The sequence below is a fragment of the Gouania willdenowi genome, chromosome 5 (assembly GCF_900634775.1).
Source record: "Gouania willdenowi chromosome 5, fGouWil2.1, whole genome shotgun sequence".
Taxonomy (NCBI): Eukaryota; Metazoa; Chordata; class Actinopteri; order Blenniiformes; family Gobiesocidae; genus Gouania; species Gouania willdenowi.
The window spans coordinates 41,223,372-41,237,213 of record NC_041048.1 but is presented as its reverse complement, the minus strand read 5'-3'; the positions used below and the strand labels follow the sequence as shown (position 1 = coordinate 41,237,213).

Below are 13,842 nucleotides of genomic sequence, written 5' to 3'. Positions count from 1 at the left end.
GTGGCTCCGGGGTGGCAGGTCAGACGGGAGGCATGAGCCCATAAAAGCACCTGGGGACGAACAGAACCTGGGACAAACAGGCGATTAGGAGGACCCCCGCCAGGGTCCGGATGTTGCTCCTGAGCTCTCCGAACTTGGGATTCAATCTCCCAGACCAAGGATCCAACTACACATGATTTGGGAAGAATGTGTTCTGGCTCACCTGGCGAGTCCGGGACTGCAAACTGGCGGGACAGAGCATCAGGCTTGACATTCCTGGATCCGGGTCGATAGGTGAGGGAGAACTTGAAACGTCCAAAAAAGAGTGTCCAGCGGGCCTGGCGGGCATTTAGACGTTTGGCAGAACGAATATACTCCAGATTCCTGTGATCTGTCCAGACTATGAAGGGTTGTTCTGCTCCCTCCAGCCAATGGCGCCATTCCTCCAATGCCATCTTCACCGCCAGTAACTCCCGATCGCCGACGTCATAATTCCTCTCTGCAGGTGACAAACGCCGAGAGAAGAAAGCACATGGATGTAACTTTTTATCTGAGGGAGAACGTTGAGAGAGAACCGCCCCCACCCCTGTGTCAGAAGCATCAACCTCCACAATGAACTGAAGTTGGGAATCGACTTGCGTGAGGATGGGAGCGGATACAAACCGATCTTTCAGATCTTGGAAGGCTTGATCTGCCTCGGGTGTCCAAACAAAAGTCCTCTTGATGGAGGTGAGCGAAGTCAAGGGTGCAGCTATCCGGCTATAGTTCCTGATAAAACGTCTGTAGAAGTTAGCAAAACCAAGAAAGCGTTGCAATTGCTTACGGTTTTCCGGAGTGGGCCAGTCCTTGACAGCGGTCACCTTCTGGGGATCCATCTTGACCTCTCCTGCAGAAATGATATAACCAAGAAATGAAACAGAGGATTTGTGGAACTCACACTTTTCTGCTTTGACAAACAAGCGGTTCTTGAGCAGCCGCTCTAGAACCAGGTGAACATGTTGAATATGTTCTTCGGGGTTGCGGGAGAAGATGAGGATGTCATCCAGATATACAAAGACAAACCGGTTCAACATGTCTCTGAGGACGTCGTTGATCAGATTCTGGAAGACGGCAGGAGCATTGGTGAGTCCAAAAGGCATGACCAAATATTCAAAGTGGCCAAGTGGAGTGTTGAAGGCAGTCTTCCACTCGTCTCCTTGTCGGATACGGATGAGGTGGTAAGCATTACGCAGATCAAGCTTGGTAAAGATTGTAGCACCGTGCAAGGGGGTAAAGGCAGAGTTAATCAGAGGTAGCGGATATGTATTTTTAACAGTGATGTCGTTAAGTCCCCGGAAATCGATACAGGGTCGTAAGGTCTTATCTTTCTTAGCCACAAAGAAAAAACCAGCCCCCACCGGCGACGATGATGGTCTGATAATTCCGGCTGCCAGAGATTCGCGGATGTATGTCTCCATGGCGGCTTGTTCGGGCTTTGACAGGTTGTACAGTCTGCTGGTAGGTAATGTCCCCCCCTGTATCAAGTTAATAGCACAATCATAAGGGCGATGTGGTGGTAAAGACAGAGCCCTTTCCTTGCTAAAAACTGGTGCTAAGTCATGGTACTCACTGGGAACCAAATCCAACTGAACTGGAAATTCCGGAGTCAGTGGGGAGATACCAATGGGGGTCAAGGCAGACTGGAGGCAGGTTTCGTGGCAGCGAGGATCCCATGTGGTGATTTCTTTTCTTTTCCAGTTGAATTGGGGGTTATGTGACTGGAGCCATGAAAAACCTAATACCATAGGAGGTTGGGGATGATCTATCAGATTGAATGTGATAACTTCTCGATGATTACCGGCTAAAACTAGCGTAACAGGAATGGTCTGCTGCTGTACCTGGGCGAGATGCAGACCATTAAGGGCTTGAACTTCTAAAGGGGTTCTAAGGGTGACCAGAGGAATGTCCATCTGCTTAGCAAGACGTCGATCCAAAAAACTCTCTTCGGCTCCAGAGTCAATCAGGGCTTGAACCGGAAGGGACTGGGACTGCCAACAAAGACATGCGGAAATTAGAAGACGAGGTAGGGAGTTCATGGTTGTTTGGCTCACCCATATCTCCCCGACTACCGATGAGCCTGATCTTTTTCCTTCCGCTGGGGACATGCAGCAATGAAGTGACCGGCCCTGCCACAATACATACAGGCATTCGTATCTCGTCGATGCTGCTTCTCCTGGGCAGAGAGTTGTGTGCGGCCCAACTGCATAGGCTCTGGATCAGGGTCAGGACGAGGAGAGGAAGGGAAGACCGGTGACTTGAAAGCAGGAGAGGACCGGGACGCTTCTGAGCGCCGATTTCTTTCTCTGCGTCGCTCCCTCATGCGGTTGTCCATCCGAGTGGCCAAGGCGATTAACTGGTCCAGATTGGCAGTTTCATCTCGGGTGGCAAGTTCGTCCTTAATGGAATCATGGAGGGCTGCATAGAAGGCTCCCTGAAGAGACTGGTCGTTCCATCCACTGCTGGCCGCCAGGGTGCGGAATTCCACAGAGAGCTCAGCCACACTGCGATTTCCCTGTCGGATTGACAGTAGCCGATGTCCCGCATCCTTCCCTTCAACAGGGTGGTCAAACACTTTTTTCATTTCATTTACAAAGGACTGATATGAATTGCAGATTGCATCTTGTCTATTCCAAACTGCTGTCCCCCAGTCTCTAGCTGACCCAGAAAGCAAACTGATCAAAAAGGCTACTCTAGACCTTTCTGTAGAATAAGATGAAGGCTGGAGATCAAATACTAAAGATACCTGAGTTAAAAAAGCTTGGCAAGAGTTAACATCCCCGCTAAACCGTTCGGGAACCGGAACAAAAGGTTCACGGGCAGGTGGAGTGACAGCAGGACTAGCAACAGGTGCAGAATTAGCTACAGCACCCACTGACTGAGAACCACCGCCTAACTGTGCTACTTTTGAAGTGAGCAGTGAAACCTGCTTCAACAAAGCATTATTGCTGTCCACTAGGGTGCGAAGCAGCGTCTCGTGCTGACCTAAAAGGGTTCCCTGATCAATTATAGCCTTCTGTAAAGGACTCTCCGATTGTGCTGCTTCAGTGCCGGTCTCGTTGCCTGCTGAGTTCATCATGGTCGGACTGTACTGTTACGAATGGTGAGACTCAGGTGCAGGTCAACAAGACACGACTTCAAATTGCATACAATAAGTTTTAATAAACAACCAGCCAAAATACAAAAACAACCAGAAACAAAACAAATGCTATACTACACAAAAATATCCTAACAAAAAACAACTTCAATGAGCGAAAAGTACCAACTGAATAAAAAGCTTAACTGGGGTGCAGCAGAGTATGAGGGAAAGGAAGTCCGGCAAATGTCAGTGGCAGGTGGATTGCTGACGGGGTGATGGAGGGTGAGTGGTGAAGCTGCGGAAGTCCGGGTGTAGGGATCCAGGGAGTTTGCAGGGGTGCAGAGGGGAAGGAAATCCGGAGTTTGTCCTGTCTTGTCCACAGAGGGTAGAGGAGGGTTTGGAGGCCAGAGTGTGCAGAGTTCCAACTGAGAAAATAAAGATAAAGGTAAGCTTTGGCAACAGATCTACAAACAGACTGATTTTTGAGGTCAGACACTGACGATTCAGCTTTACAGTCCGACGAGGAACTGAAGTCCAGAGTGAAGCTTTATTCAGTGGAGAAGATCAGAACCAGGTGCACTTCATCAGCTGATTGGTAGACAATCCACCTGCCAAGCTGCCACCCACCTAGAGAGAACAGAGACTGCACTACCTGGCTTCCGAGCCAGAGGGCGTGACAAACACACTCGTTGAAAGGCGGTTTAAATTTCGTAGTGAAATTGCTTCAAACGTTGAACGTCATATCAAGGTCCAGGTGGGGTTGTGGTCATGACGTCAGATTCCAACCTGTTTTGGAGGTCATATAGACGTGCAGGTGAGGTCCAGACCGACCGACGCGTTATGAACGTGATCTGGAGGTCTGTGGACGTCAGATGTTTCATGGGTATGATGTCGTGGCAATAAAAGTGTAAAAATAAGCAAAAATGGGCTAAAATTCTCCCAAAAAATGTTCTTAGTTTCTTGAAAGCATCTGGTGACCCACTCCCAGTGTCTCGTGACACCAAATGGGGTCCTGACCCCAAGGTTGAGAATACCTGCTCTAAAGGTCTGGTTTTTGGCCCCCAGGCCTTGAGTTTGACACATGTCAGAAAAATGAAAAACACGACTTTTTGAGTGACGTCAGATTTATTTTGAGTTTATTATTTATTGTTTAGTTCCTGATCAGTGATCAAAGTTGTTTATTGGTTTCCGATCAGTTTTGTTATTAAGTAGATTATAATGTAGATTAAGCAAATGTCCGGTGGGAGGGGCCAAACACATCCTCAGGTTTTCATAAGATCTGTAAAAACAACTGTGTGTGTGTGTGTGTGTGTGTGTGTGTGTGTGTGTGTGTGTGTGTGTGTGTGTGTGTGTGTGTGTGTGTGTGTGTGTGTGTGTGTGTGTGTGTGTGTGTGTGTGTGCCAATATTAGTCCTGCTGGTGTTGGGGGGGTGTGGGGGGTTGGGGGTCTCTGCTAATTGCCTGTTAATAGAGAGGGTCCGTGTGGGATCACGGCCGTGCGCACAGATAATATTGTTCCAGCGGCCGTGAGCGGAATGCGCGCGGCCCTATTAGGGCCCGGGGGCCCGGGTGAGGAGCTGCGGCCTGAGTGCTCCATTATCATCACCGCTTAGCCGCTTAACGTCGTTCTCTGTCAAGAGCCTGGATCGTTTGCGTCATTTACTCCAAGTCAAGTGTAAATGTTCGCATTATTAAAATCGTGTCTGTCAATAAATGTAGAAGCCAAGTGTCTGCGGCGCGTCCCCGACACTCAAGCGCGCGCACGAGCGTTAAAGTAAAGAAGGATTTAAAAAAAAAAAAAAATATTATTAATAATAATAATAATAATAATAATCACTGTTGGCTGTTCATGGTTTCGTAATTTATATTAATGTTTTATACTAGTGTTCACATTAATGCGATATTATTGTCTTTTTACATGTGTTGAAACCTTTCTTTGTGTTTGTCACTCACTTTCCTTTAGAGCAGGGATTCTCAACCATGTGGTCGGGATCTCATTTGGGGTCGCAAGACACTGGGAGGGGGTCTCCCGAGGCCTTTAAGAAACTGGGAATATATATATATATAATTCTTAACTCGTTTTTGCTCATATTTAGCCTTTTTCTGCAACTACAGCAAACCTGCCATATATTTTTCTATACTACTTTTCCATATTTTTGATCCTTTGAATGTATTTTTGCTACATTACTCCCATTTCTGACACTTCTACATTACATTTCAATGCCTTTTCTGCACATTTTTTCCACTTTCAAGACATAATATTGCATATGTTGATTATTATTGACACTTTTAACCTGTTTTTACCAACGATTTTTTTTCATCAATTTGAGATGAAACATTTACAGTTGAATTATTTTTGTCATTTACACAATAATACTTGTTTTTTCTGTCATTTTTACTTTTCCTGTGGGCCAAATTCGACACTCTAAAAGGCCAGATATGGCCTCCTGGCCTTGAGTTTGATATGATGAAGTGACATAACTGATTCTTCTAATATATAAAGAGTATAATCAGTTAGTGTGGATCTGATGATTAATGTAATGTTTAGTTTTGATCAGGCCTTATTTATTCTGGGCCTTGACTTTGTCAGACGTGCTTTATTCTCAGGGGAGAACATCAGGTTATTGTTTACTGCTCACATTTTAAATCCATATTTTATCATTTCCAGCTCACAGAAGGAACACAACAGATGGATGTGTGGATAACGTGACAGAAGCAGCTCAGAATGTGACATTTTCTGATGAAATGACTGAAAACTGAATGAAATGACGTCTTTTATATCACTAGAAAGTAGAAACAGTTACTATTTTTAAAGGCCTCAAAGATCTGTTATCTGTTAATAAGGTCTAATACATCGGTTAAAAAATATGTAGCCTGATAAAAGTACAAAAAAAGATGAACTATGTCAAGTATTTATTTATGCATTGCCACGAGTCTGACGATACGATTCACGATTTGCTTTACACAATACGATATATCCCGATTTTAAACAATATATTACAATATCAATAATTACAAATTTCACCTTTACAAGTACAACGCGCACAAAATACAATTTATTTCAGGGTTTTTTTTTAAACTTGTGAGAACAAGTAAATAGTAACCAACTGTTATTCAAGGACAAATATTAAAAAAACAAGTGATATGTTTATCAAACTGTCAAATTGCATTTAAAAAAAAAAGTTATATTTTTGCTTCTACAACTGATTTTGATTTTAAGTTCTTAAATTCTTTAAAAAATGCATATTTTAGTGCAATTAAAAGTTTTTTTTTTCTTTGTTAAAAAAAACATGATAAAAAAATAGACTTTTACGTTTCTTGGATCGATACGATAATCGCGCGGTGAAATATCGCGATATATCGCAGAATGCACTTTTTCTTACAACCTTAATTTATTATTTATAAAGTTTTGTTAAATGAACTCTCGTGTTCGCAAATGCGCGTCAATATTTATTTTTATTTTTTTGTTCGCCCTGATTTAAATCACACGTCTTTAAAGAGTCAACATCTCTTTTAAAACTTGTTTTATTTATTTTTTATTTTCAAATCCCTTCAGAAATGGGAACAACATGCGTCTCTCAAACATTCTGTCTGCGTTATAACTTATATTTATTCACATAAACTTTCTGTAAGAAGATAAACAAACAAACAAGCCCCGCCCCCCAAAAACCAGGTCATTCACATTTTAAATAACTTCTCCCATCGTTCCAGCATCACCGATTATTTACAATCTCATGGATTTGTCCCAGATCAGAGCTTCAGGAGGAAATTCAGCCTCAATCATCAGTTCGTACAGGCTGAGCTGAGCGTGCACGTTGCTCTGCAGTGCTTTCATATCAAAGTGGCTCCTGTTTGGTCCAGTTTGCATGTTCTCCTCACCTTGAGGGCAGAGTCTCAGCTTGGAAGCTCTGATCTGGAGGCGTCTGCAGAGATGAAGCTGCTGCTGCCGCTGCCGCTGCTCTCGTGCAGCTTCCTGATGTGTTTCTTCAGGTCAAAGTTGCGACAGAATCCCTTCCCACAGGTGGAACAGGTGAAGGGTTTCTTATCGTTGTGCGTGTGCATGTGAAATGTCAGGTTGTAGACCTGGTGGAAGGCCTTGTTGCAGATGGAACACTTGTACTGTTTCTCCCCGCTGTGCGTCAGCTTGTGGTTCTTGTAGTTCCCTGGATAGAGGAGAACATGGAAATGGGTTCCATTAGTATTAAAATGTCCACGTTATTAAACTTCAGAATAAAACATCACATCAAGCATTAATAACGTACATCTTTGGGCTGATTTCAGTCCCAAACAGACCACTTTACACACTCGTTGGAATAACAACACAATGAGGTTTGTTTCATCATTTCTTTCAATAGTCCAACAATGTGAAACATTCACGAGATTACGGTGCACATTTGAGGATACACGTGTTAGTCCAGGGGTTAAATACGAACCAGTTCAATCATTTTAGGCGGGAAAACAAACAAGTTCAACATCAATGTTCCCAAGTTTGAACTTCCAGTTATAAATTAGACATGAAGTATGAACGGCATCAACAATATCTACGCAATAAGTGAAAGATACTGAAATGTTCTTTGATTTATTTATTTTTTGACCAATTTTTATTTAATTTGGGGAGATTTTGTGGAATAATTTGAGAAAAATTGCAGGATTTAGGAAAAACTGAGTTCTTTCAACAACAATTTATAACTGAATTATTTGGTAATACGCAGTGATTCATTTTTTTTCCTGTCATTTTCACTTCCTTCAGCGGGCCGAATCAGATGCTCTAAAGGGCCGGATTTTTCCCCCGGGCCATGAGTTTGACACGTGTTTTAGGACATCTTCAGGTCTCAGAGTGAGGCATTTATCAGGAAAACCTCGTGACTCATGACTCAGCAAAACCTCTGTCAGATAAAACAGCAGTGAAATAACAGCTTCAGGCTACAAAGTAAAAGTCATCAGGCTCGACAGTCTCAGGCCGTAAAGCACGATATGGTGTTTTATTTTGAAGGAACCGAAAGTACACATGAAGAAGGAAGTTGACAAGCTGTTATTTTCTTTTATTTTTTAAAAGTTCAACTTTTCTCTCGTCTCTGAAACTGCACATATTGATGACATCATGTGTAATTCCGGTTGGGTCAAAATAAAACGCCATGTCATGCTTTACGGCCTGAGGCCGTTTTATTTGAGGCCATTCAGTTTCATGACTTTTACTCTCTCAACCGACAGTAAAGTTTAAATCTGTTTTTTTCTACAAAACGGCCTAAAATAAAATGGCCTCAGGCTGTAAAAACACAACATGACGTTTTATTTTGAAGGAACCTGTAAGAAACATGACGTCATCAATATGCACTGCTTTGGATATGAGCGTAAAGATGAAAGCTGTTATGTTCTATTTATTTTTTAAGGTTGATAAATATCAATGTTTCATTTTAACTATCTATTTATTAATACATTCATATATCTGAACTTTAAAAAATAAAAGGTTCGTCATTCCGGTTGCTTCAAAATAAATGTCATGAGACTAAACGGCATCAAATAAAACCACCGTGGCCTGTAAAACACAACTTTCCCATGACTGAAACCCAGCTATAGAAAAAAACCGGAAGTACACATGACGTCATCAATATGTGCTGCTTGGCATACGAGAGTAAAGTTTAAAGCTGTTATTTTCTATTTTTTTTGGAAGGTTAAAATCTCAGAATTTAATTTAACTATGTATTTATTTATTAAATAAACTATACGTTGATCTTAATTTAAAAAAAAGAAGGAAAGAACGGCTTTTCAACTTACTTCAACTTCGTCATGTGTACTTCCTGTTCTTTCAAAATAAAACGCCATGTTGGTTTTATTTTGAAGCCTGAGGCCGTTTCATCCGACTGAGGTTTTGCTGAGTCATGAGTCCGTTTGGTCTGACCAATGACAGGGTTCCTCACTGTCCTAAAATCTACACGTGTATGAGACACGTGCTTTATTTGGAAAAGCCTCGAGTTAATTCACTATAATCATAAAGGATTGAACTCATTTGATTTTGTTTTGAATATTTCAATTAATGTGTGTTACTACATTACTGATAAATAAAGTGAATTAAAACTGTGTAAATTCATTAAACAGGACAAAATGCATTTCAACTTTTTTTTTATTTTTTATAAACTAAAGTTATCGGTTTAAAGTCATCGCTACACGTTTTAGAACTTTCTTAGGTTGATTTATTTGACATGACCTAATATTATTATAATTTATTGTGGTAAATAATACAAACATTTTATTAGTCAACATGAATGTACTGTCATAATAAATAACAAATTTAAAAAGTATATTTTCCATAACCGAGGGTCTGACCATCAGAATTAAAATAAAAAGAGCAAAGCACCGCCCCCCTCCCCTCCTCAGCACAAACCTTCATTAGTCACAGGATTTTTTTGTGTCCAAGTCAAGAAGTTGTCAAACTTTATCAAAATCAACTTGTCCGACAGTCCCCCCCCCCAACCCCCCATAATAATAAAAATGGGGGAAAGGGCCCGGTCCCCGTCGCGGGGTCTGGAGTCCGAGGTCTGGGAGCTGACCCACGGCAAATGGAAGTACTGGTCCGTGTTCAAGTGACAGCTCTCATTTCCAGAGATGGGTGATGGGTAATGGTTCCATTCCCTCCCAGTTTGACTCTAATGGGGGTGAATTAGCGTGCGCGTGCAGTGCGTCCAGCATTCCTTCACACGCGCTCAGTGCTGAACAGAAGCTGTCAGAGTCCTCGGTGGCGACAGTAATAATAAAATAATATATTGTAATATAATAACAGACGGAACCAGATCTAAAGCCTCTGCGCGCGCACCTCAAGCTCCAAATCTGACACGGAATCCTGCGCATTTTCACCAAAATATCACCAGAGAATTCTTTTCTCCTTAGATTTTTAATGTTAAAAACACTTTTTCGTTGGATTTTAATTTTAAGCACATTTTTATTATAACAAAACATAATTTAATTGTTGTTGTTTTTTAAATATCCAAACCGTTCACTTTCATTTTTGGAGTCGTTCTTGTCGTTTTTGTTGTCACTTTGCATATTTTCTGCTCATTCGGTGTGTGTTGTTTGCGTTATAGGAGTTATTTCGTGTATTTTTGTTCCCGTTTTGTGTTTTTTGAGTAATATTTGACTATTATGTTTTCACTTTGCATATTTTCCCCTTATTTTCTGTGTTTTTGGAGTAATTTTTGTGTATTTTTGTCGTTGTTCTGTATGTTTTTCTATTATTTTGTGTATATTTTTAAGTTTTACTTTGTGTTTAGGGACAATAGGTTTGAGTATTTTTATTTAACTTTCGTGCAGTGTTTTTTAATCTGTGTTTTTTATATTTTTGCTGTTTTTTGTGCATTTTTGTTGTCATTTATATATTTGTCTCTCATTTTGAGTTTTTGTTTTTATTTTTAAGTCATGTGTACTTTGTAGTTTGTGTACTTTTGTCATTGTTTTGTATGTTTTTTTCTATTATTTTGTGTTTATTTGTTGCAGTAGTGTGTTTAAAGACGGTGATTTTGTTAAATTTTGTTGTCATTTTGTACATTTGTCTCTTATTTTATGTGTTTTTGTTTTGTGAGCTATATGAATTATTATTTATGTATATTTTTAATCATTCGTGCACACAGTGCTGGTGAATCTGAATCTTTTCTCTTACCTTTCTGATGAAAACCTTTCCCACAGAACTCGCAGACAAACGGTTTGTATCCCGCGTGGATCCGAACGTGCGTGTTGAGTGTGGAGCTCCTGTTGAACGCTTTCCCACACTGGTTACATTTATGAGGTTTCTCCTTCAAAACAAATACACACAAATAATATTAGAAATTAAAATACATCAATAATAATACAAAGGTGTGAGTGTGTGCGTCGTGTACACACCTGTGTGTGTATGATCTTGTGTCGACACAACGTGCTGGCCTGTCTAAATCCTTTCCCGCACACTTTGCAGACAAAAGGCCGGGCCCCGGTGTGCACGGGCATGTGTCGGGTCAGGTTGTAGTGCGCGTTAAAAACCTGTCAAAGAAGAGACGCACACGCGCAAAAAAATGTTAAAATGTAGCAGAAAAATAAATAAATAAATGAATAAAATAAAACATGGAAAACAACAATAAAAATCGTAATAATAATCATAATACTAAATAGCAGGCCTATCATTTATCATTATTGTATTCATTTATTTTAAAGAAAAAAAATAACACGTGTAAAATTAAATAAATGGAGCAAATTGCATTCAGAATTTTTTTCAATTGACTTGGCTGGAGAAAATTGTTTGTAAAAATAGTTTTAAAATTAATTTTAAATGAAACTATAGGTCCTCTACACCACAACATGTCCAACTCATGGCCTGGGGGCCAAATCCGGACCGCAGGAGAAATGAAAAAATTACAGAGAAAACACATCATTGATAAAAGCAGGGGAGCACAGTTCTAATATCACATGATTGTCAAGGGTGAAAAAAAAATGATTTTATGATATATCGCGATTTTTTAGGTGTCGATTTTAAAAATCGATTCTTCTTCCCAGAAAAAAATATTTAAATATTATTATTATTTTTTTTGATATTTAATCAACATTTTTCTGATTGTGTCTTTCACATTTTCGTTATCTACTGCTGGAGACAGTGTCACTTCTTAGCGGAGCAGACAAACTACTGAGCATGTTGACCAGCTGCTGTTCCTAAAACCAAAGCACTCACTTGATGAACATTAACAGCATCAGTTGACCACAAAGTTCCTTACAAATGTGTTGTTTTGCACATGTTTAGTTTACCTACTTTCTAATGGAGGTTTTATTTTGTTATATATTTCAGTTGAAATATTAATAAATCAGAATGACTGACTGTGATATGATGTGCATTGTTTTTTTTTAAACTATGACATATTTCTAGGAGTGTAGGATTCAAATAATGTTTAGATACGGAAAAAAATAGTGGTAATCGTCACTGTAGAATCGCAATACTTGTAAAATCAGAATCGGCACCAAGAATCGGGATTAAATTGGATCGTGACAAAATGGTATTGTTCCAGCCCTAATGATTGCAGTCATTTTTAATGTTGAACTGTTGAACAAAACCCTTCAATTGTCCTCAAATTATGACATAATATTTCATAATAGAAATGTGTCACAAAATATAAGAAATTTAAAGTGTAAATTCTGCTGGGACTGATATCTGTCAATTATTGATTGGATATGGTCGGTTTTTAACATATTTTGTATTTTATGTAGATGCGTAAACTAGGGAACATGTAATAATGTTGAAATTACTGTTTTTCTGCCCATTTGAGATCAAACTGCTCCGTATTTTGGCCCCTGAACGAAAAGGAGTTTGACAGCCCTGCTTTACGCGACTTAAAAGCTGGAAATTTTGAGAAGATTTTCTACATTATCGCTCCTTTACCTTTCCACACACTTCACAGGTGAAGTTTTTGGGTTTTCCGTCCACAGCCCCGCCGCCACAGCTCACTTTCCCGTGTGTTTTTACGCCACTTTTTTCCGCCGTGAGGCCGTGCGTCTCCTTCACGATCTGGTCCAGCTGCCCGGGCAGGTGCTCCTTGTGCGGGTACTGAGGGGTGGGCAGCTTGTCCGCGCTCACCGTGGCCAGCTTGGCGTTCTCCAGCAGCAGGAGTCTGTTGTGCGCGGACAGAGACGCGTGCGCCTGCGGAGAGCTGGAGAGCCAGTGTCCCGCGGCCAGCAGCTCCGAGTGCGCGTACGAAGCCGAGTCCAGGTAGTTGAGATAATAGAGGGAGGGTCCTCCAGGCACGGCCACGGCCTGGTGGAGGACCTGTGGCTTCACCACGCGGCTCCCCGGGAACGACGCGCCGCCGCAGCCACCTTTGGTGGCGCACGGAGCGGCGGGGGAGCCGCAGAACGAGCCCCGGAAGCTGCGCGTCCACAGCTCGGTGTAGTTCATCAGGGCCTTGGCCTGGAGGTCGTAGCTGAACGGCGGCAGCGGGATGACGCACGCAGGCACCGGGGCGCACAGCCCCAGCAGCCGCCGCCCCTCCGCGCGCTCCTCCGACGCCCCATGCGGCTCCGAGTTCTTGGACATGATCCGGTCGATGGAGAAGGCCAGGGCTTTGGGGGCCGCGGACCCGGTCCCGGTCCGACCGCCGCAGGCCATCAGCGTCTCCACAGAAGAAGAACCTGTTGTCATTGTGCCGCTCTTGTTGTCTTCAGAGGAAAAAGTTTGTGTGACTAAAACTCCTCCAGCAGTGCGCGCGGCTCCTCCGGCGCGCCCCCGACCCTCTCCTCCTCAGACAGGAGCGCTCATCACTTTAAAACACGCACCTTGCTGTCATTTGCATTCAAATGGTGACCCGCGTGTAACAATAGCGTCCAGGGGTGATGGATTAATGCTCATTAACTAGTGCGCACACACACATACACACACAATTAGCAGGACATTACGCAGCGCGTTAGGGAGGAGCGCGTAAAGACAAAGCGTGTTGGAGCGCGAGCTGCTGGAGACTGCTGCTGCACTTCACCTCAGGATGGATGCTCTGATGGATGGATGCTCTGATGGATGCTCCGTCACCGTCACTGAGGCCCGTCACCGCCCCTCCTCCTCCCGCGGGCACATATTGGCTTGGACACTTGTCCTTTACGCACGGCTCCTGCTGCTCTAATCCTCTGAGAGGATCCCCTACACCGGCTTATGAACTTATTAAGAAATTGTATAAATTCGAGGACGTCCAATTTCCACCTGTTTAAGAGGCTCCGAGTCTCTGTGGCTCTTATTTAACATCGTTCCAGTCC

At 42.2% G+C, this 13,842-nt stretch overlaps 1 protein-coding gene across 1 annotated transcript; it reads right to left on the bottom strand.

Moving 5' to 3' along the window:
* Positions 1 to 6,751: 6,751 nt before the first annotated feature.
* Positions 6,752 to 13,422, bottom strand: fezf2 (FEZ family zinc finger 2). Its single transcript, XM_028447326.1, has 4 exons — positions 12,485 to 13,422; positions 10,966 to 11,100; positions 10,745 to 10,877; positions 6,752 to 7,256 (listed from the first exon to the last, which is right to left on the bottom strand). Exons 1-4 carry the CDS (start codon positions 13,238 to 13,240, stop codon positions 6,988 to 6,990), a joined length of 1,293 nt encoding a protein of 430 aa, XP_028303127.1. The 5' UTR covers positions 13,241 to 13,422; the 3' UTR covers positions 6,752 to 6,987.
* Positions 13,423 to 13,842: the final 420 nt, after the last annotated feature.